Genomic DNA, 25,326 nt, shown 5'->3' on the forward strand with positions numbered 1-25,326 from the left:
TCTTTAATCCATTTGGATTTTAATTTAGTGCATGGCGAAAGATAAGGGTCTAGTTTTAATCTGTGGCAGGTTGACATCCAGTTTTTCCAACACCATTTATTAAAGAGGCTATCTTTCCTCCACGGAGGATGGTCAGCTCCTTTATCAAAGATGAGGTAGCTGAGTGCATCTGGGTTTGTTTTTGTGTCTTCCAATCTGTTCCACTGATCCTCAGGTCTGTTTCTTTGCCAGTACCATGCTGTTTTTATCACAGTGGCTTTGTAGTATAGTTTCAAATTGGGAATTGTTATACCCGGTGCCATGTGTCTGTTGCCTAAAATGGCTTTTGCTGTTCTAGGTCTCCTATGGTTCCAAATGAATTTTTGTATTCTTTTTTCTAGTTCTGTGAAATATAGTGTTGGAATTTCAATTGGCATTGAATTGAATGTATATAGCAGTTTTGGCAGTATGGCCATTTTCACTATGTTGATTCTTCCTACCCAGGAGCAGGGGACATCTTTCCATTTTCTTATATCCTCTTTAATTTCTTTTTTCAGAGTACTGTAGTTTTCTGTGTAGAGATCTTTTGCTTCTTTTGTTAGGTTGATTCCTAGATACTTCATTTTTTTGGATGCTATTGTAAAAGGAATTTTTTCCCTTACTTCTCTCTCAGTGAGTCTGTTATTTGTGTTTAAGAAGGCTATTGATTTTCAGGTGTTCACCTTGTATCCAGATACTCTACTGAATCTGGTAATTAAGTCTAGAAGTCTTTTGGTGGAGTTTTTTGGGTCTTCAATGTAGAGTATCATATCATCAGCAAATAATGACAGTTTAACTTCTTCCTTTCCTATCTTTATTGCTTTAATTTCTTTCTCTTGTCTAATTGCTGTGGCAAGCCCTGAAATAGGGCAAGTAGCTGAGATTTCTAAGTCATTCCCATGTCCTCCAGATTGCTTATGGAAATCAGAGGGAAGAGATGGATTAAAAGTAATTGCCAAACAGAAAATTTAAACCTATCCATACTTCAAAAAGGAAAGAAATATTCTGTAGTGAATACCAAGTGTGTTCTACAAAATCACTTGATGAAGATGTAATAGGTATGAAGCATGGGTTCAATCAGATAGGAAGAGCCAGGAATACGGGATTAACCAGAAGAAATGAAATTACACCAGCAGAGACACTGTCCATTTGGATCAAAGGGTTCAGAATGAGATAACAAAACTATCTGGCCCCCAAAATGCTTTATCTTTTAAGAAAGAAGAATAGCCTGGCAGGTACCTCCAAAATCACTGGAGCTGCCATCCCCTCCAAGCTAATGAGGTATGGCCTGCCCCTCCTTGGTTTCAGAGAGTGGGGACCTCTCTTCAATTTCTGTGGCTCTAGGTGCAGCAGTCCAGTGCAGCATAAGTAAGACTATTACAAAGACAGCGTGGCTAGGGCAGCTCCCAGAACCAAGGCGGGGAGCTCATAGCCTGTGATCCTGGGGCTAACACTACTGTCCCAGTGGGCCTGGGAGAAAAATGTAAAGCCAACTATTATTGTTCTCATTTCAAGATTCATTGGAATGTGTCTTGCTAGTTGCTTTTTTTCTTTTTTATTGGTATATGTTTGCATTACATGATAGTTATTTTCACTTTGGCAAAATGATACATACAGAACATATGCTGATCGTTTTTCATCTCCTTTCCCCTCCACTTCTCTTTCCTTGATCTCCTTCTCCTCTTCTCCAAAAAGTCTGCTTTATTTTTCTCTTTCCTGCCTAGGTTTTGAACTTGCCCGGGATGAGGGACCATATATATACATACATACACACACACACACACACACACACACACACACACACACACACACATGAGGGACCATATATATACATACATACACACACACACACACACACACACACACACACACACATATGTGTGTGTGTGTGTGTGTGTGTATGTATATATGTATACACACACACAGACACACACACACACACAGTTTTTCGGTTTTGGGATGCCTGTCCTAGGTCTGTCTCTCCATTGCACTTCAGAAGGAGCTGTTTGGTTTCACAGATTCACTGCTTTGGAGAATTTTTATATCAGACAGAATCATACCTCAAATCTCACTTATGCCTGATTTAGACAATATTCCAAGACTTTGGACTCTGAATGGACTGGAATGAGTAAAGATTTGGAGGGATGTTGGGATAGACTCTCACTTTGCATGTAAGAAGTAAAAGAATTTTGGGGCTCACAAGGTGTAATGTTGTGGATAAAACTGTCACTTCCTGAATTCATATCTTGAAGTCCCAATCCCCAATGTGATGGAGTTAGGAACTGGGGCTGCGGGAGGTAAGTAAGGTTAAATGAGGTCATAGGGTGGCTTCATCCTGATAGCACTGCTGTCCTTAGAAGGGAAACCCCTCCATCCAGACAGTGAGAGAGAGAGAGAGAGAGAGAAAGAAAGAGAGAGAGAGAGAGAGAGAGAGATTGAGAAACCGTGTAGAGATGCAGTAAGCAGGAGTCTTTCCACAAGCCAAGAAAAGAGCCTTCACCTGAAACCAAACATACCAGCACCTGCATTATGGATTTTGAGCATCCAAAAGTTAGAAAATATATGTTAAGATACCTAGTTTGTAGCACGTATTATGGCACCCCTGAAAGACTAATACAGTGTGTTTTAAGAAGGAGGGCACAAACCATTATACCCAGGGGATTCTGTGAAAGAAGAAATAATTACCAAATTTCTATAAGTGTTTTTTTATCAGCTACATTCACAACTAATAATCTCAAGAATGTCAGGCTGAAAGATAATGGCTTCATATTTAAAAGTTTCAAGGATAATATGTGATCATTTCAATAAATGCCATATGCAAATCTAATAAAAATATTGCCTTATTTTTTTTAAAAACATATTAGATGGAATAAACAAAAAACTGATGTACAATTGGGCTGTTTCCAAGTTTTAGCTATTACAAACTGTGCCACTATAAACATGGGTGGCATATATCGCTGTGGTATGATTCTTTTTTTTTATTTTTTTTGGTACCGGAGATTGAACTTGGGTCTTTGTGCTTGCAAGGCAGGCCACCGAACCGCTGAGCTAAATCCCTGGCCTATGATTCTTTTACTTTAAAGAGTTTTTCTAAAGTTAAATTACTTTCTTTAAAAGTTAAAAAAAAATTTTAAAGTTAAATTACTACATCATAGGACTTCCTGTTTCTTATTATAAAACACTGATATAACTTTCTCAGAAATAACATTTGTTTAGTTTTAGTATAAAATATTGTCAATTAATAGTCCTGTTGCTTTATATAAACCGTAACATGCAACTCAATAGTAAATAATACAGAAAAATACATAATTCAAATAAACATCTATTTTTCATGTTTTGTAAAAATAATTTATGCATATATCTCATAAATGTCATATCTTAAATCATTATGCTTTTCTTTTAGCTTGATACACAGTTTGATGTTGTTGTATATGTTGTTCATAAAAAGTTGACAGCCTCATAACATCCAAGTACACAGAAGTGTGCCCAAGACCCATAACTGCTTTGTAAGCCCCCATAAGGAAAGCAGGTAGCGTGAACAGCCCAACTAAACTGCACTATTTTGCATAGGCTCCATACCTTGTAAAACAAAGGTTTTACATGTTTGCTTGACTTCAGAATGCCACCCAAGAACAAAAGAAGTGAGGAAATTTCAAAAGGTTACCCTAGAACCCTTCTAACAGGAGAAAGAAAAGCAATTATGAAGCCAACAAGAAGAAAAATCAGCCTTAATGATTTTTAGGGCATTAGTACCATATATAAATGACACTATTTTAAAATAGAAATATTTGAAACAATCCAGTGAACTGTTTAAATTTACTGGTAAAATTATGCACAATAAAATTTCTACTTTTGAAGTTTTCTGACACCATACCCAATTTTTCGTCAGTTACCAATGTTAGTGCTGATATAGAAAAAACAATATGCACTCAGTCTGTTTTAAAAAATAAAGTCCTGTTTTTTGGCATCATTTGCTTTGGAATCTGGCTGAAAATCTATCACTTATTCATTTATGTGTTATATTTAATTAATGCAGCTTTAAGGATACTAACCTTTAATCACATGACCATCATCAATACTTCCAAATTCTCCTTTCCTTAACTGGCACTCAGGAGGGAAAAATCCTTTGTTACAATGACAATTTTGAAAATTATTGCAAACCTAAATTGATTAAAAAAAAAAGAGAATACTTTCCCTCTGGTAAATATAAAATGTTTTAATGTTCACTTATAATACAGAAATGGAAAAAACTACAGTAGGCATACAACCTAATTATGGCTTATAGGTAATTATTTCCATGTATTCACCCACTGTAAATGAACATTTAGAGTAGTCTTAATCAGATTTTATTTATATGTGCATTTCTAGCCTTGTTCTATATAGTGTACATGTCTGAGACAGTCTGAGAATCGAAAGGTCTTCAAGTCCTCAAGAAATTGTGAAATCACCAAGATAAAAGAAACTAGGTTCTGTTAAGCAAAAATTATCTTTTGAAACTTCATCAGTACAAAAATATTAAAAATGATTTTCTTCATATACGTATGGGCGTATGTATATATTGAGTTACACTTATGTCTCACATTATCAATACAAATAGAGACATTTTAGTAAGTTACTTTGCCATAAAACAACCACTGCGCAAAAATTTTTAAAACCTTTTTATATATCATTAAAATAATTCATGTACTATTTTAACAGCTTACAGTATCCTTTTTAGGTTGACTTTATGAAGACTTTTTATGAAGACTTTAAAAGTCTTCATAACTAAATTAATTCCTAGCACTCTTTATTACTCAGAAACTTATGTATAAAATTGCATATACCTAGGTACTATCTATTAAATAAATTGTAATACCTGGTCTATCATAAAACTAATTCAGCTCTGACAATATATATGTAAATTACTCTCCCTGTTATAAAAAGGTGAGGAAATAGGCTAACATAGATGGGAGCAACTTAATGACATGTAGTGAATGATAACTAAGTGTCCGACATAAACCAAAAAGGAATGATTTTTTATAAAGATGGCTTTTGTTGGAGACTAATAAATAGTGTGTGCTCATTCCATAGTATCTCATTCTAGAGACTTTATCACATTTCCTTTTGGAATCATGTGCACTTTGCAGAGTACATCTAGCTTTTCACAAACATCTATTGTCAAATAATTTCTCCTCCTCCCCGTTTCTCCTCCTCCCCTTCTTCTTCCTCCATCTCTTCTTTCTCCTTTTCTTCATCTTCTTTTTCTGCCTCTTCTTCTTTTACTTTATGCAATGTCAACCACAGCCAGATGCAAATACCTCACAATTAACAGTAACGTGCCCCTAATTATTACTAACTTGCTAGTTAGACCGGATATCCCAGACTAAATTAACGATTATCAATACTTGCAATAAAATTCAAATGAAGTTATTGGTCACTTTCTGCCTTCTCTTTGTAAAACAAAAAGATTTTACTAATATGGTGACACAAGCACTTGTTGGACTTAGCGCACATCCACCCCCACAGTTATCAAACATTCATGTATCCAGAATTATTTTAAATGTTTCTTCTTTTTCTTCCCTAGTAAATAGTTTTGTAATTTTCTTAAGAAAAGATTAAAGCTATAAATTATAGATGGTAAAAATGGCATGATATAGCATCACAGTGACTCAGACACTGTCATCAGATCACCTTACAAGGCCTCTCCAGTTCTTCACTGGATTGTGAAAAATTATGTTGCTTTACACAAACACTGTATTTACTCACCCCATTACCACCACAATCTACTTCAGCATCACAGCTTGTGTTGATAATAAATCGAACTTCTTTACAATTCCATTTGTCACAATACTAAGACAAAATCATGTGAAATAAAAAATAATCTCAGTCAAACAAATTGTGCATATGGATACTCATAATAAGAATTAGAGAAAACCTCTGAATTCATGTTACCCAGAACTTGCATAAAATCTGTGAATATACACTTTAGAAAAAATACTTAATTGTGTGGCTATAATGAAATAAACTACATAACTTCAGAGTACTAAGATATTATCTTTTCTAAGGAGCTGAAAGCAATATTTTCTTACCATGTAGCTTCTTACTCTATTAGTAGCTGCAAAAATTATTTGGTCCTTTGAGTTCAGTAACTATCTGAGAAGAATTTTTAAAATAATGCTCAACCTGAGACCATTATATCAAAAGCTCCAAAGTTCTACAGTCCTGAGCAACTGGTAATGAGAAATAATTGAGTAGGACAGGGAGGTGTTAATATTATTATAATGGAAGTCAAATGCAGAGAGTTGGCTGTTCCACATGGAAAAAGCTTTAGAGAAAGAGAAAATAATAAGAGATAATAAGACAAAATTAAACATCCCTTCAAGATTAAAAACTTCAAGGAGACTACGTATAGACGTGTAGGAGAAGTGCAAGCCTGGCTGGGCCAGGTGCGCCGCACTCCTGTCTCCTGAGCCGAGCTAACTCTCCTAAGTGGGTAGATGCTGGGTCCAACAGGCTACACCTCCACCCCTGGTCTGTGACTCCTTCACTCCGCCCAAGAAAAATCACTCCACCGTGCCTCCAATAATGTATCGCCAAATGTTAATGCTCTCCCATGCTCCGCCCCCACAGTTGTCCCTATATAAGCCTGTGCATTTCCTAAATAAAGCAGAAGCCTTCCAGGAACCTCCCCAGAGTCTGCCTGGTGATTCCGTGCCTTACCCTCCCAGTCCGAGCTCCCCAACCTTGTTCTGCGAGATGACAACATAGAAGGATTATATCTTAACATAATAAAAGCTATACATGACAAGCCCCTACTCAGTAAAATGGAGTATTAATTCATATCCAAAACGAAAAAGATAATAATTTTCATATAGTGCTGCTACAATGTGCCTTTTAGAAAGAAGTTCAGATTTTTTTTTCCTCATTGAGTTTACTGGTACTTTTTAGGTATACAGTACCATTTTATTCATCACTGGGATCCTGTACCTTTACATGACAGGTCTTGGTTCTCATTTTTCCCCTTCCCCCTGCCTCCCTTCACCCCCTCCTCCCTTCCCTATTTACAAAAACTTTGTTTCTATTTTTTCATTTTCTCATATATCTTTCTTTTCCCTTATTTCCTTTCCCCTACCATTCCCACTTCCCCTACACCTTTAGTCTTTTTCTTCCTACTTCGTATTGTCACTTATGCACATTTTTTCTTATATCTTTCTTTTCCCTTATTTCCTTTCCCCTACCATTCCCACTTCCCCTACACCTTTAGTCTTTTTCTTCCTACTTCGTATTGTCACTTATGCCATTTGAAAGTTCAGATAAGTGAGTATGGTCAGTATAACAGAAAAAGAATACCTTATACACTTATATTTTTCTTCTTTAGAAACAGTGCACTCGAGAAGTAAATGAATATCTGCTCTGAAGAAAAAAAATACTTTTTACTTTACTAGTGAAATATCTGAATTCTTGAATTGTTAAGAGTCTTAACAGATTTTACATGAATTAAGGTATCCATAAAGACATTTTAGTCATAGTTTTACTATTACAGAAGTGCCAGTTAATTCCAAATATAAATACTATAGTTTGAAAAATAGTTAAATAGCTTACTAGAGTGAGAAAAATATAGATTCGAAGTATGCAAATGGAGACAGGTAAGATTGGTCAGACTATTCAACAATTTGAAAGCTTCATTAAATGTTTCAGAAGCAATAGAAATTACTTTCTCTTATTTTACTGACAGCACAAAAGATGGTCTTTTAAAACTCTTAATGCTGTGTTAACAGTTTCAGGAAAAGATGCCTTGTCTTAGAAAATTTACTCAGTTTCATAATCCCTTCTGCTTAAATCCATAGTCATCCAAACTCCACTAGAGCTAATTCATGTATTATATCTGTCTTTAAAATTACTTTTCAATAATATTTTTCTGTGTTTTGTGCCACCCTGTCATCACTACTTTCTTGTCCTGATCTCCTCAGCAAAATATTGTACATAAATAAGTCTATTGTAAGAAAAATCCATATATTGTTCCATACATAATGCAGAATCAAAATAATTACCTAGAAAAGTGCTCATTAAAATAAACATGGTGTCAACAATTTTGATATTATAGGTTAAAGAAGATGGATTTTGCCCTCCTTTCCTCCCCTTGTTGCTCTCCTTTCCTCCTTTACTGACTTCCTTCATTTTCTGAGATTACCCAAAAATCATATTTCATTGCACAAATTGGATTGAAAATTGTTCTTTCAAATTGAGATCACTTGACAACATTGATTTCTGTAGCCCACCCATATTTTTGTGAATATGGATTTATCAGTTAAACACATCACTTGCACATTAGAAAGCTATTGAGAGAGGAACCAAAGATGACAACCTAAAACCAGCTGTGTATCACACACCCTCTCTAGGACCTGGATTAGTGACACCTGAAAAACAACTTAGTGAAGGAAAAAGGAAGAAAAGCTCAGAAAAATTAGAAATCATAGAGGAAACTGAGGGCAATGCAGAGAAAAGAAAGGAGCAAACTGGAATCCTAACCCCACCTCCTAGGGAAGGGGACCTATCTCCTCAAACGTAAAATAAGCCTAGAGATGATTGACAGTCTCTGAGACAAAAATAGACTGGGCCAGCAGTGGTAGCCACAAGAAAAGCCACAGTTGTTTGTTTTAACTGCAAATATAGCATTGAGTTTTTAACCTAAAATTAATCCTTCCGTATGGCAGGTTAGAGTTGGAGAAGAAATCCACTGCAATGCCTGCCCTGTTTAAGAGTGATTAGTCAAGAGCCATATTAAGAAAAGGTTAATTGTTTAAGACTGATCAGAAGTTACAGAACTACACTTCAGGGTTTCTGAGGTTACACTATCACAGTGACTTGTTTGGAGATGGCCACTAGAGAAAGCTGCAAGGAGTATGTGGGCTAGAAATGACCCTACTGATATGTTTAAGCAACATAAGGCTTAAATCAGTAAGAACATGGTGGTCCTGTCTATATTGTGGAAAATTTCTTTTCTCTGGTTAAGAGTGATGTAGTGGAAGCTTTCATTGGTTCATATAGTGTGTCAATAGCCACTTTGTCTTTAATTCTGTTGTTGCTACTGATTTCTTTGTGATTTCAAGTGGTGGAATAGTGGTTACTAGTAATTGGGTTTTGATGTATACAAATATCTGGTTTGCCTGTATATCATCAAGATTATGGGATTTGTTTCCATAAAAGTAACTGCTGGGAAACTCATACTGCACCTTCCCTTCCCAAAATTAGTTGAGTTGAAAGGATCTTGGGAGAGAGACAAAGATATACAGTCATTCCCACAGCTTGGCTTGCAGCCAGGAGGGCCATCTGGATCAACAAACCTCCTCACAGGCAGGCAAGTGAGCACATCATGGGAGGGGACCAGCCTGGAAACCTGCAGCTGAACTCAGACTGCAGCATGTGTTCCTGGTATTCTATGGTTCTGTCATTATTTCATTTTTTCTTGTTTCTTTGTTGTTATTTCCTCTCGCTGTCTGCCTTATCCCTTTATTTTCCCTGGCAGGATAAGAATTACCCAGTACTCCAATTTAAATGCAAATTCTTCCTTTTTTCTTTCTTCTTCTTCCTGCTCAGTCGCTTGCTCCCCCAAGTTATTTTACATCTCCCTTTTTTGTTCCTGTTCCAGCCCTAATTTGGATTTCTTCTTTCTTTTCTTCACTCTTTATTCTTCACTTAATGGTCATTAGTTTCAAAGGAAAGTGAGTACAATTTATAGCTTCCCTATTTCTGTTAAATTATTCTATTCTTGTCTTTGCTCTTGCACTGTTTTTCCTTCTTGTCTTCAACATTTTCCTATGTGATCATCCTCTGTCCTCTGGCTTCACTTGAAACCTTCTCCTGTTCCTCTCCTCCCAGCTCCTTCTAAGCCCCCATCCTGAAGGGTACAGGTACTATATATTGAAGAGTTTACTCACTATAAATATATTTGGGGCTGGTCCTCGATTTTGATTTAATTCACATGGTTAAAAGTGATAGATTAATAACTACCAAAAATGGTCAATTCCTAAGCTGTGCTTGATGCTATTGTGTTGCTGATTGTATCAATTGTGCTAAAGGGTTGTGATTGATTTAATGAGTTGTCCTTTCTGATATTATGAAAATGAAAGTGTCTATGAGTCATTAAGAGACTCAAAATCTAAAGAGCAGATATATCAGGAAGATCAAAGTACTAACCCAGGAATTAAATCAAGGACAGCCCAACAACAAAAATAAAAATGAGAAAACACTTAAGCAGGGCACAAATAAAGACTTCCAGTTCACAAACAGCAAATTCTAGGGAAAGCAAGGTGGGCGTGTCCAGACAATCAACCACCAGAACACCCTGAACTCATAGCACAGGAAGTAACAAAACAGATTAATCAGGCTCTAGAAAAAGTCGAAACAGAAATAATTTCCCAGGTAACTACAGAGATGGTGAGAAAAATGAAAAACATGATTAGAGACTCTAGAACAGAAACAGACCAAAAAATAAAATAGATGCACTCGGGATCATTACAGAAGTTCAGCATAGGAAGAAATGGAAACCTTGAATGCCCAACATAAGAAAGAAAAGGAATCCATGAAACAGATTCAAAAACCCAAGAGATTAAAAACTGTAGTGAAAGCATTCACAGCAGAATGAATGAATATGAAAATAGAATTTCAGAAATAGAAGATAGGATTGCAAATAGATCATCTAGACAAAAAAAATCAACAATGAAATACTAAAACTGAATCAAGCTTTTGAACAAATGAACTTAATAGATGTCTATAGAGTGTTCCACCCCACAAAACCAGAATATACATTCTTTTGGGCTGCACATGGGTCATTCTCTAAATAGACCACATACTAGCTCACAGAACAGGTTTAAATAAATGCAAAGGAATAAAAGTTATCCCATGTATATTATCAGACCATAGTGTAAATAAGCTGAAGATCAATAGCATAAGAAACCAAAGGAACTCCACAAACACATGGAAATTGAACCACACTCTCCTGAACAATCAATGGGTCACAGATGAAATTAAAGAAGAAATTATTCAGTTTTTACAAATAAATGATAATACCAATAAAATATACAGGAATTTATGGGACACAATGAAAGCAGTTCTGTGTGAAACATTCATAGCATTGAATGTCCACACTAGGAAAACACAGCGAGCTCAAATAAACAACCTAATGATAAATCTTAGGCTCCTAGAAAAAGAAGAGCAAGAAAAACACAAAGCTCATACAAGGGAGGAAAATATAAAGATCAGAGCAGAAATAAATGCAATGGAAATTAAGAGAATGATACAAAAAAACTATGAATCAAAGAGTTGGTTTTTTGAAAGAATAAATGAAATTGATCAACCCTTAGCTAACCTTGTCAAAAAAGGAAAGAAAAAGCTCAGACCCATGCAATTAGAAATAAAAAAGGTGAAGTCACAGCAGATCCAGCACAAATCCAGAGGATCATCAATAGCTACTCAAGAACCTGTATTCTAATAAAATGGAAAACACAGAAGAAATGGACAGATTTCTTGATACTTATGAATTACCAAAGTTGAATGAAGAAGATTAAAAAAATACTGAACACCCCAATTACAATCAGTGAAATTGAAAACATAATTAAAAGTTTACCAACAAAAAGCCCAGGTCCTGATGGCTTCACTGCTGAATTCTACAAGACATTTAGTGAAGAACTATTGCCAATACTCTTTAAACTCTTCATTGAAATTGAAAGGGAAGCAATACTTCCAAATTCATTCCGGAAGCAAGTTATTACTTTGATTCCCAAACCAGGGAAAGATCCAACTAAAAAAGAGAACTACAGGCCAATCTCCTTAATGAACATAGATGCAAAAATCCTCACTAAGATCCTGGCAAACAATACAGAGGGTCATCAGGAAGATCATAAACCCTGTCCAAATCGGGTTTATCCCAGGGATGCAAGGATGGTTCAACATACATAAATCAATAAATGTAATATACTATATTAATAGAGTCAAGAACAAAAGCATATGATCCTCTCAGTAGATGCAGAAAAAGCATTTGATAAAATTCAACAACCATTCATGATAAAAACCCTGCAAAAAATTGGAATAGATGGTCTATACCTCAACTTAATATAAAGACTATCTATGAAAAACCAACAGCCAACATCATATTAAATGGCCAAAAACTGAAAACCTTCATGTTAAAATCAGGAACAAGACAAGGATGCCCATTATCACCACTCCTCTTCAATATAGTTCTGGAAACATTAGCCACAGCAATTAGACAAGAGAAAGAAATTAAAGCAATAAAGAAAACCAACAGCCAACATCATATTACATGGCCAAAAACTGAAAACATTCACGCTAAAATCAGGAAGAAGACAATGATGTCCACTGTCACCACTCCTGTTCAATATAGTTCTGGAAACATTAGCCACAGCACTTAGACAAAAGAAAGAAATTGAAGCAATAAAGATAGGAAAGGAAGAAGTTAAACTGTCTTTATTTGTTGACAATATGACACTCTACATAGAAGACCCAAAACACTGCCAAAAGACTTCTAGATTTCTTTGACATATACAGCAGAGTAGCTGGATACAAGGTCAACACTCAAAAATCAATAGCCTTCTTGTACACAAGTAACAGACTCACTGAGAAAGAAATTAGAGAATTAATTCCTTTCACAATAGCATCCAAAAAATGAAGTATCTAGGAAACAATCTAACAAAGGAAGCAAAAGACCTCTACACGGAAAATTATAGCACTCTGAAAAAAGTGATCAAACAGGATATAAGAAAATGGAAAGATATCCCCTGCTCCTGGGTAGGAAGAATCAACATAGTGAAAATGGCCATACTACCAAAACTGTTACACAGATTCAATGCAATCCCAATTATAATTCCAATGATATATCTCACAGGACTAGAGAAAATAATCAAAAAATTCATATGGAACCAGAAGAGACCTAGAATAGCAAAAGCCATTCAAGGCAACAGAGACATGGCAGTGGGGTATAACAGTTCCCAATTTGAAACTACTACAAAGCCACTGTGATAAAAACAGCATGGCACTGGCAAAGAAAAAGACCCAAGGATCAGTGGAATAGACTGGAAGATACGGAAACAACTCCAGATGTACTCAGCTACCTCATCTTTGACAAAGGACCCAACCATCCTCACTGGAGAAAAGATAGCCTCTTTAATAAATGGTGTTAGAAAAACTGGATTTCAACCTGCCAAGGATTAAAACTAGACCCTTATCTTTCACCATGCACTACATAAAAATCAAAGTGGATTAAAGATCTAAATATTAAAACAGAAACTCTAAACTTGGTGGAAGATAAGTTAGGCAGAACTCTCAAAGACATTGGCATAGGAAAAGACTTTATGAACAAATCCTCAGTAGCACAGTAACTAGCACAAAGAATCAACAACTGGGCTTGCATCTTATTAAAAAACTTCTGCACTGCAAAAGAAACCACCAACAGAGCTAAGAGACAATCTACAATATGGGAAAAAAATTTTACCAGCTGCTCCTCAGAGAAAGGACTATTACCTAGAATATACAAAGAACTCAAAAAAATTAGTCTCCCCAAATATAAAGACATGATTCAAAAATGGGCACCTGAAATGAACAGACATTTCTCAGACAAAGAAAAGCATCAAGCAAATATATGAAAAAATGTTCCAGATGAAAATAACACTGAGATTCCACCTCACCCCAGAAATAATGGCTGCTATCAAGAAATCAAACAAAGGAAATAAGGGAAAAGAAAAAATATGAGAAAGTGCAAACAAAGTTTTTATAAATAGGGAAGGGTGGAGGAAGGACATGGGGTATGGGGAAAAATGATAACCAAGACCTGTCACGTAAAGGTACAAGATCCCACAATTAGCAACATGAAATAGGAAGAAAAGGACTAAAGGTGTAGAGACAGTGAGAAGGATAGGGAAAGGGGAACAAGAGAAAAGGAAAAAAATATGAGAAAATGTAAAAATGGAATTAAAGTGTCTGAAGGTGGGAAGGGGAAAAAAGGAGAACCAAGACCTGGCATGTAAAGGTACAAGATCCCAATAATTGCCGGGGATTTAGCTCAGCGGTTCGGTGGCCTGCCTTGCAAGTGCAAGGACCCAAGTTCAATCCCCAGTACCAAAAAAAAAAAAAATCCCAATAATGAATGTAACTGTATTGTATACCTAAAATGTACCAATAAACTCAATGAGAAAAAGAAGCATTCTTCACAGAACTAGAAAAAACAATGCTACAATTTATATGGAACAAAAAGCAATACTGAGCTACAGGAGCAAATGAGGCAGCATCACAATCCCTGATTTCAAGTTATATTACAAAGCTATGGTGATTAAAAATAGCATGGTACTTGCACGAAATAGAAATGTGGATCAATGGAGCAGAATGAGAATGGAGAAACAACTCAGAGCATGTTCAACTATCTGATCTTTGACAAACTGGCTAAAAACATGCTGAGGGAAAGTCAGACTCTTTAACAAATGATGCTGAAAAGTCTTTTACACACATGCAGAAGACTGAATTGAGACCTATACCTCTCATCATGTATTAAAATAAAATCAAAGTGGATCAAAGGCCTAAATATTCTTGAGAGGCTGAGGCAGGAAGATTGCCTCAATTTTGAAGGTGTCCTGGGCTAAGTGGGTTCAAGGCCAGGCTAAACTACATATCAAAAGCCTGTCTCAAGAAAAAAAAAAAGCAAAACAAAAACAGAAAGGCCTAAATATTAAAACAGAAACAATCTGCTGGAAGATGAGATAGGTAAAACTCTTGAAGATAAGGTATAGGTAAGGACTTGCTAAATAAATTTCTATCTAAATAAAATTTCTATCTAAACAAAACCCAAATTGCATGAAAAGCATCATCAAGATTCAAGAAATTGGATTATATCAAATTAAAAGTCTTCTGCACAACAAAGGAAACAACCAATGAATGAAGACATAATCTTAAGGATTAAAACACATTTTTGACAGCTTCTCAGAGAACTAATATCTAAAATACATAAAGAACTCAAAAACTTAGATCCCCAAAATAAAGACCCAATCAAAAACTAGACAACTGAAATGAACAGAAACTTCTTAGAAAAAATACAAATATCTGATAAGTACATGAAAAAATGTTCAACATCTCTGGCCATTAAAGAACTGCAGATTAAAACAACACTGAAATTCCATCTTAGTCCAAGAAAGAATGAGCCGGGGATTTAGCTCAGTGGTTCTGCCACCTGCCACGCAAGTGCAAGGACCGGAGTTTGATCCTGGTACCAGGCAAAAGGAAAAAAAGAAGAATGGCTATCATCAAGAAATGCCAAATGCTGGCACGGCTGCAGAGGCAAAAGAAACCCTTCTACATAGTTGGTGAGAATGCAAACTAGTACAAACACTGTGGAAATCAATGCAGAGTTTCCTCAAATTCCATTCAACCTGGCTGTGCCATTTCTAGGTACAGTATCTTCCCAGAAGAGTTAAATCAAATTACAGTGATACACACACATACCCATGTTTATCATCACAAAACTTATAATTTCTGCATATTTCAAATAGCCTATATGTCCATCAACAGATTCTTGGTTATAAAATGTGGTATTTATGCCCACTGTAGTACGACTCTGCCATAAAGGTGGATACATTTGAGATGAAGCTAGAGGGCATTGTGTTAAGTTGAAATAAACCATTCCCAGAAAGTCAAATACAGTATGATCTCACCTTATATAATCTTTTAAAAATGAATTTTTAGAAATTAAGGGTAGAATAGTGATTGCCAGAGGTTAGGAAGGGGGAAGGAGAAAGGCATAAGTGGGATGTTGGCCAAAGGTACAAATGTACAGTTATATTGGAATAATACTAACAATAATGTATCATGTATTTCAGAATAGCTCATGGAGGATTTTTAGTGTTCTTACCACAAAGAAATGTTAAATATTTGAGGTGCTAATTGACTTTTCATTTCTTTGTCAAGAGCATCCCGTAACCAGGCAGGAAGGATGGTGGCACCAAGACAACTGAAGAAATTGATGCACTGAGGATATAGGGGAGCAGAGCAGACAGATGTGGTTGGGAAGGAGGGCTGGAATGCTGGAGACAAACAGAGGCAGGGAACCTGCTGGAATCGGGGTAGTTGGCATCCGGTACAGGTGGGCCACCCAGTAACTCCTGGGAAGATAGTAATACTCCGTGCACCAACTATGTTATCCTCTTATTTGGTTATGAAAGTTAACTTTTTCATAACATAAAAATAGATGAATGGCTATAGAAAATGTGGCACATACAATGGCACACAACTCTACAAAAAGAAGAAATGCCTGCCATTTATGACAATAAAAAAAGTTGAAGGGAGGTTAAGTGAAATAAACCAAGCATAGGAAGAGGAACATACTGTTTGTATTATTATGGGCAGGAGGGTCACTGAGGGGAGTCCACTACTGAGCTATACATTCCAAGTCCTTTGTGTAAAAAGAAAATAGTATTATTTTAATTTTGAGATAGGCTGGCCTTAAACTTGCAACATTCCTGCCACACACTGCTAAGTAACTGTGATTACAAGTGTGCACCACTGTGCACAGCCATGACAAATACATCGGGCTCACTTGTATGTGAAAGCTTCACAAGTGAAGCTCGTTGAAACAGAGAGCAGAATAATAGTTACCAATGTCTGAGAGTGTTTGGGGAGCTGTCTCACAAGATAGCAAAGTTCAGTTAGATAACAGGAATGAATACAAGAGATCTATTGTACAGTATGATGACTACAGCTAAAAACAGTGCATTCTACTAAAAATTGCTAACAGGATCTTAACAGAACTCACCACAAAGAATGATGAGCATATGAGGTAATTCATATGTTAACTAGCTTGATGTTTGCCATTCCATAATATATACATATTTCCACACTTGATCCTAGCCAAAAGGCCAAGAACCAATGTATACGTATTTCCAAACACCATGTTGCACATGAGAAATATATGTAAATTTTATCAATCAAAAATATAAGCAAGTATTTACAAAATAACAAAACTGGAAATTGCACAAAATTGTAGAAATGAAACAACACATTCTTAAAAAGGAATACTGCAAATAATAAATCAAAAGGAAATTTTGAAAACTTTATTTCCATATTTTCCTATTTTTTCTTTTCCCGTATTTCCTTTCCCCTACCCTTCCCACTTCCCTACACCTTTAGCCCTTTTCATCCTATTTCACATTGTCGATTTCCAGTGAATAAAGGACACTCTTCTCAGCAAATGCTGCTCTATTCAAAAAATGGAGTTGGGCTTTTAATATCACATACAAAATTTAACTCAGAATTAATGTTAGACCTAAGCATAAGGGATTGAAACTATAAACTCTTCAAGAAAATTCAGGGTAAAATCTTCCCAACATTGGATTTTCCATTGATTTCTTGGCTATGACAGGGAAGGCACAGTAAACAACAAGTAAGATACAAATTTCCAATCAGCACATTAAAAGATGTTCCACATCAGTAATCTTTAGGGAAATGTAAATCAAAACTACAATGAGACCACTTCCAAGCCACCAGGATATGTACTGTTAAAAAAGAAAAAAACCCACACAAACATAAAATACCGTTAGAGGAAATGTGGAGAAATTGTAAGCCTTGGTGAAATGTTAGTATGAATGAAAAATGACACAGCCACTAGAAAAAAAAAAAGGATGGAAGTTCCTCAAAAACTTAAAATAGAACTACCATAGGACCCAGCAATTCAACTTCTGAGTGTGTACAAAAAAATAATTGGCGGACCGGGGATTTAGCTCAGCGGTTCTGCTGCCTGTCTTGCAAGCACAAGGACCCGAGTTAAATCCCTGGTACAAAAAAAAAAAAAATTGAAAGCAAGGTGTTGAAAACATATCTGTGCTATTTGTATTACCACATTCATAGTGTTGTTACTTGACCTGGCTAAAGTATATAATCACCCACATATCCACAGGCAACCTGGTGGGTAAACAAAATTGGAATATACGTACAATGGACTATGATTTAGCCTTAACATGGAAATTCCAACATGCTACAGTGGAGATGAACCTTGAGGACCTCATGCTAACGGAGAGAAATCAAAACACAAATACTCTATCAGTGCACTGGTGTGTTGTTCCTACAGTAGTGAAATCATACAGTCAGAATGCAGTAGCGTGGTTTCCGCAACTGGTGAAAGGAGGAATTAGGGAGCTGTTATTCAAGGGGTGTGTTTAGTTTTACAAGATAAAAAGAGTAATGAGGAGGCCAGGCGTGGTGTTGCACACCTGTAATCCCAGCACTCAGAAGGCTGAGGCAGGAGGATCTCTGTAAGTTCGAGACCAGCCTGGGCTACATAGTTTCAGATCAGTCTCAACTACATCATGAGACCCTGTCTCAACAAAACAAAACAAACGAGTAATGAGAAAGCATGACGGTGATAGTTGTACATTATGAATGTCCTTAATACTACTGATTACACACTTCAGAATGGTTAAGATGGGAATTTTTGTTACGTGCATTTTACCAGAATAATAATGTTGAGAAAGATATATTGGTTGGTATAGTATCAAAGTGAAAATAACCTCAATTTTTAACAAAAGCTTGAAATACGTAGTTACCATGTCAGGGCCACACATGGACCCGTCTTCTACGAACGTCTCGTCTCTGTCAGTGTGTTCCAAGTAAGTAGATAGAGAGGCCCTCACTGTCTTCCTGACGGTTTTCTCTCCAGCTACGCAGATGTCATTTCGAACGTGTGTGTAAACCACAGATAAATTCTCACGCGACACTAATCTTTTGTGTGGCCATGTACAAACCAATTTTCCACATAAAACATGTCTAGAAAGGGAAAATTATCATTCGTTACCATTACAGATATCTGATAACGTAAGTTAATAGCTCTGGTTCTGCATTGTTAAGAACATAAGCAGCTATGTCCCCTCTCTATCGCTTCTAAATTGTTTGCTATTTTAATTTCCACCTAAATGAAAATGTAGTTTACTCGTATTTAACTGAGCAGAGTTATATTGAATAGAACACTTCACTAATTTAAATCCAGATCTCAATCATTTTCTGTCACTACATTTTTTTAGCAATGACTTAGAGCACTCCTTTTGTTTTATGAGGCAATTTACCAAGTGAAAAATTAACAACTGTCAGGCTCTATTCTTTTCTGCCTACACTGGCTTCTGAAATCTGATCTTTAATTTTTCATAGATAAAATGGGATAACTAATATTGCTACACAAATTTGATTGTATGCAAATCTATTTTTTAATCTGTATCTGCCATGCATAAACTGCCAAACATAATGTCTAGCTCTTTACACCTATAAATGAAGCTCATTTGTATGGCCATTGTTGCTTTAGCATTATAGGCACTGAACACATATTACTGTAGGTCATGAAATACTGTTCAGCTCGGATCATATAACAAAGAAAATCTGAAAAAGATATACAACATTTTACTGTACAGGATATTTCTAGGATTTTAGTAATCTACAACCTTCATTCCCAACAAACTTGTAATTTTTAAATACATACTGAAGTTGACAAAAATTGTGGCCACAGTTTCCATAACTATCTCCTCTGGAATTTACTTCTTCAAAACAAGCAAAAGGAGCACCTCTAGAATCTAAAATCAATACAAAAAATATATATATAACTTAATAAAATATAATACAGAACTTAAATCATATTGTAGAAATAATAGAGACAGTCTGATAATTATAGTGTGATTTCTAAGTAGGTTTGTGATTCTCCAGCATTAAAAAGCTGCCACTTTTGGTTTAGATTAAAAAGAGAACTCCTGATTTTAAACCTGGTGAGTTTTGTTCTCTGTCAAACAGAAAGTAAATAATAATATTATGAGATGGCTCTGTAGTTTTAGGAAAATAAGCACCTGCAGTTCTCTATTTCCTCTAAATTGCTTACTGTCTTAGTTCCCTACCTAATAAAGTTCACTCTTCTTAGTGGGGAAATAGTGTTCAGGATGCAGTGTGGATACCAACTCAGAAAGCACCTTCTTGTCCCATACCATAGTCTTCATGCTCCTTGGAATACTAATAATCACTAAATAGTAATTACTGAACTTAAAGATCAGTGTTCATCTACTGCAGCCCTTGTCCATATTTAGGTATGTCTAGTTTTTGAATTATGAAAAAAATTCAAAAATCTGCAATAAGCACCCTCATCACTTTGGACACGGTATTGCCCTGACTGTGTTAGTCATTTGAAATAAGATCTAAGACCTCCCATTGTTGTCCTTAGTGTTTGACAAGGGAGTTCTCTCCCATAACATCACAGATTTTCATACTTTGAGGACCTGATCTGTACATTTGACTCTCCCGAATGATGCAATCCATACAAACACAAGATGTTATAAAATAAATGAAGATGTATTTGTGAAGAGAATCTACTATCATCAGCAATTGTGTTTCACACCTGGCACACTACTACTGAGCCACGTCCCAGCTCTTTTTACTTTTTATTTTGAGAAAAGGGTTCACTAAATTCTCTAGGTGGTACTTAAACTTGCAGTTTTCCTGACTTAGCATCCTTCCGTGCTAGGACAGCAATTCTTTTTCTTTTGAAAAAGCCTACTCTTGAGTTGATATAAAATGTCATGAGTTTCTATTTGCTTTGCTCTAATCAAAACATCGGTTTGGTTAAATCTAATTTAAACTTCCCAGTTCTCCCAAATTTTAATTTTTGAATTTGGAGATGAGGCAGCGCAAAAGCTAAATAATCAAAATAAATACATCTCTCAGACAAAGAAGTAAAAGCAGCAAGTAAATATATGAAAAAATGTTCCACATCACTAGTCATTTGAGAGATGCAGATGAAAACAACACTGAGATTCCATCTCACTCCAGAAAGAATGGCTGCTATCAAGAAATCACACAATAACAAGTGTTGGTGGGGTTGTGGGGAAAAAGGAACCCTTCTCCATTGTTGGTGGGAGTGCAGACTGGTGCAACCACTGTGGAAATCAATATGGAGATACCTCAAAGAGCTGAGACTAGAGGTTCCATTTGACCCAGCCATCCCTCTGCTGGGTATCTTTCCAAAAATTAAAAGAAACATACCACAGTGATATATGCGCACCAATGTTTATAGCAGCACAGTTTGTAATAGCTAAAACTTGGAAACAGCCCATTTGCCCATCCTTTGGAAACTGGATAAAGAAGATGTGGTTTTTCTATAAAATGGAATACTACTCAGCCATAAAGAATGAGAAATTAGAGTCATTCATAGGAAAATGGATACATATTGAGGACATACTCGTAAGTGAAATAAATAAGTCACACATGTGTAAACACTGAATAGTCTCTCTGGTGTGAAAAACTATAAAAGCACACAAGATCCTAATGGGGTAATTAACAACATGAAATAGGAAGAAAAGGGCTAAAGGTGCAGGGAAAGTGGGAAGGGTAGGGGAAAGGGAACAAGGGAAAAGAAAAATATATGAGAAAATGAAAAAATGGAAATAAAGTGTTTGTAAATGGAGAGGGGAGGAGGGGGTAAAGGGAGGGCAGGGACAAGGGGAAAAAATGAGAACCAAGACCTGTCCTGTGAAGGTACAGGATCCCTGTAATGAATGTAACTGTATTGTAGACCTCGACTGTACCAATAAACTCAATAAAAAGAAAAAAATAAATACATCTTCACACCAGGCGTGGGGCCACATTCCTGAAATCCCAGCACTCAGGAGGCTGAGGCAGGAGGATCTCTGTGAGTTTGAGACCAGCCTGGGCTACATAGTGAGTTCCAGGTCAGTCTCAACTATATAGTGAGACCCTGTCTCAAAAAAAAAACCAAAAAAAATTCTTCATGCAATAGTTTTTAAAAGGTCAAAAATAGTACAAAAACCCTCCATGATGAACAAAATACTAAAACTGTAGACAGAGAGAGGTCAGTTGTTGGTAAGTCCTACTTTTCAGCTCAATAGGAATAGCCTCTTCCAATCGTCCAGTGGTTCCCAATGAGACCCAACAGTCTTTTCTGCATTCAACCACAGCAGCCTTAACCCAGAATAGTGGCAGCAGTTGCTCACCCAAGCGGAAAAGCAGCCAAATGCAGAACACTCCTGGGTGCTTCCATGAACTCACATAACTCTGAACAGTCCACCAGTCTGTCTGGCATCCTTCTGCAGCTTAATGTTTTGAGGCTCAGGATGGTAGGTACTGCTGTGTTTCCCTGACACCCTAGGCCTCACCACCCTGGCAGAGCCTCCCGTGGCTGAGATTCTCCCCACTCCCCATGATACTGACAGCAAATGAAATCACTTAATTCCCTTCTGTCCCTGGGAGGGTTAGACATATAGAACAGCAGCTGTCTTCTTCCTCCCTCTCCTTTACGGGTTGTGGATTGAAGTCTCTACAACAACTGAAAGGACCGTTCACGAAAAGCAATGACTGGATGTTGTCTGGGCCATTTTCAGACCAACCTTTGACTCTCATAGCTGCCTCAGTAGTCACTGTGCCTCCTTAAACTTCACGGTGCCCAGCTATTGGACAGACGCTGTCTGTCCACGGGCGATCACACGCAGACCCACAGTGACCTGCTGTAGGAGTGTGCTCCAAAGATTCTGAGACAGCAGATACATTTCAGTAAAGGGAGGACGCGTTTCCTTAGCTCCTGTTATGGTATGTGTTTAGATGTCCCCCTAAAGCTGCGTGCAGGCATAGGTTCGTAGGTGGAGCTTTTTCAGAGGTGGTTGGACCTAGAATGTGTGCTCCTGGGATTGGTTCATGGTGCAGTGCTAGGATTGCGGGCACTAGGATGAAGAGTGTGAGCGCTGCCCTCACTGCGTGGTGTGAATAAGATAGAAGGGACATTGCTTTCTTTCCTTCTGCCTGCCATGCGCTGCTTCTCTGCAGTGGCACCCTGCCTTTGAGCCAGTCAATTATGACTGAAACCACGGAAACCTCTACAAACTGCGAGCTGAATAAACCTTTTCTCCTTTAACTTTGGGCGTTGGATACTTTGTCTTAACAGCCAGAAAAGTAACGAACACAGTTCACTTGTTTGAGGTGTCTTGTTTTTATCTGATTTGTTTTTCTCTTTGCAGCTCAAGAACAAATGGACAAAAAGCTTTCACCTTACAGACTTATGAGGTGTGATAAAAAATACAATGAACGTTTAATTTTCTAAATTATGGTAAAAGACACATTGCCATTAATCCTCCTCAGGTTCTCCTCCGGGCCTTGAACACAGTTATCTCTTATCCCTGTCATTTGAAGTAGTTCTGAATGTTCTCATGCATTTATTACTCCGTCCTGGCTGCCTCAGTGTCCTGCACTGATTCCAGGTGTTTACCTTTCCTCGTTATTTTATTTTGCCTTTGGGGAAGAGCCAAAAGTTGCATATTTCCAGATATAGTAAATAAGGTGGATGAGGACACACCAGGATACTTTTACTTGACAGGAATTTCCACAAAGGTTTAATCAATGAAGAGTGATCAAAAATACAGTGATTGTTTAACTTTTTAAAATGTATTACACTAATGTGTACATTGTCATTAATTCCTCTCAAAGTACTCTTCCTCACGTCAAACACACTCACCCCATCCTTCTTAGCAATGTGTATTTTACTGTAATAAGTTTCTTAAAACTTAAATATTTTCTGTATTTCATCGCTGTATTTCACTCACAGGAGGCATTTATTTTATATTTGTCTTAACTGTTAATACCTTGTGTGTGCAGCTCACAGTGATTTCTCACCACACTTGAGTCCCAGGAAGGGCTTGTGCTGAAAGGTAGGAAAGCACCTGCGTCTCTGCTTGTGGACGACGAAGCGTGTTTGATGTTATGGGGGCAGTACTCAAGCAGAGAAAAAAATGTATATAAATCTCACTGTTAGAACCCGTTCAGGAGGTCTGAAATCAGTGGAACCTCATACATTCTAAATCTTTACACCACTGGCTTGGTGTCATCAGTAGTTCTTAAATGGAGTATCCTGTGACTTTTAATAATGGTCCAGTGGGGCACGTACGAAGAGGGTCCTGCCTAGTCTGTCGGTAGCCACTCTGGACTACGGGACGCGCTGCTGTATAAGCAGGTGAACCCCCCGCCCAGAGTCGGGAAGGAGCCAGAGACCCAAGTCTAGTGGGAAGTGAGAAGCAGAGCAAGCTGGGTGAGCTCTTTTAGCCCCAGTTTCTTAGTAAAAGAAAGCTAAGAAGTCCCACACTGATGTTCTCTCATGTGAAATATTTTACATAAAAGTTTTACATTCAGCGACTGACTGTACCTTCAGAACGACTGCCTTTGTTGTAAGTGAGGTCACAGGCTTTCTATTAAACATACAGACTCCATACAGTCATGTGTTTTTTTGTTACTGTATAACATTCCTGAAATGTTTTCCACTTAAGTCAAAACATGGTAGGATGCTTTAATAAGTTAATACAGCAGTGTACTTTTTAAAATGAAGACTGAAATATGACAGCCTGAAATTATTTCTTATTCTTTATTTAATGAGAGGCGCATTTTGCTTTTGTTGTTTTTTCCTTTGTTTTCTTAATCTGATCCTATTGTTTCTGGGATACTGTCTGTATGATGTTAGAGAAACAATCCAAAGACAGATTGTTTCACCACAGACCCTTTCTGTAGTGACTGTTGGTATTAAAATTTGTCTCTGCACATCTAAAGCACAATACCTGAGAGAATTCCAGCTACAGATCCTCATTTTAATCCTGATTCTTAGTTTACCTCAAATAACCTTTGCCGAAGATGGTTTAAAGGGGGAATTGCCATCATTGTAAATTTTGAGCAAGCCAAAGGCAATTAAAGTATCTACAAAGATCTTGAGAACACAAAGGAGAAAGATTATTAAATATTCAAGATCGGTCTTTAATATTTTTATCCTAAACTGCAGTACAAAGTCAAATGAAAAGAATCCACTCAAACTGATCTTCCCTGTGTTATTAATGTTCATTTCCTTGGTCACATTCCCATGTACTTCTCCTGCTCCCCTCTTCCCCAAACTGCTATGGAAATTACTCTTTCCTCAAAGTCACCCCCGCAAAAGTATCAATTCAATGACTTAATACTTACCTAATATTGTCAGTATAGATAATGACTGAGGAAAATTTAATTTAAGCTATGGTGTAGAGCTGAGATAAATACCATAAAAATATACAAATATGCCAGAGGCGAAGAGACATAAAAAAATTTGTTCTGGAATTATAGTTTTTATCATTATTTTGTTTTCGTTGTTTTGTTTTGCTTTGGTACCGGGGATCAAACTCAGGTCCTTGCTTTTGTGAGGCAGGTGGTGAAACCACTGAGCTCAATCCCTGGCCTCAGCATTATTTTGATATTCATCTGCTGTCCAGGGCAATAGGCCTGTAGTGA

At 36.8% G+C, this 25,326-nt stretch overlaps 1 protein-coding gene across 11 annotated transcripts in view; it reads right to left on the reverse strand.

Moving 5' to 3' along the window:
* Positions 1-25,326, reverse strand: part of LOC104857328 (disintegrin and metalloproteinase domain-containing protein 5) — an 85,629-nt gene that overhangs the window by 10,307 nt on the left and 49,996 nt on the right. For 8 of the 11 annotated variants that reach the window (XM_010617156.3, XM_010617152.3, XM_010617153.3 and 5 more), the window contains 4 exons: positions 19,517-19,607; positions 18,594-18,813; positions 5,764-5,847; positions 4,071-4,179 (listed from right to left, as the gene is read on the reverse strand). In XM_010617156.3, the coding sequence (XP_010615458.1) occupies positions 4,071-4,179; positions 5,764-5,847; positions 18,594-18,813; positions 19,517-19,607 (504 nt within the window). Of the gene's footprint in view, positions 1-4,070; positions 4,180-5,763; positions 5,848-7,327; positions 7,411-18,593; positions 18,814-19,516; positions 19,608-25,326 lie in introns of those variants that run through there. The other 3 variants (XM_010617155.3, XM_010617154.3, XM_010617161.3) reach the window with 3 other exon arrangements.

Source organism: Fukomys damarensis, unplaced genomic scaffold (genome assembly GCF_012274545.1).
Source record: "Fukomys damarensis isolate Sample0158 unplaced genomic scaffold, DMR_v1.0_HiC HiC_scaffold_18, whole genome shotgun sequence".
NCBI classification, from domain to species: Eukaryota; Metazoa; Chordata; class Mammalia; order Rodentia; family Bathyergidae; genus Fukomys; species Fukomys damarensis.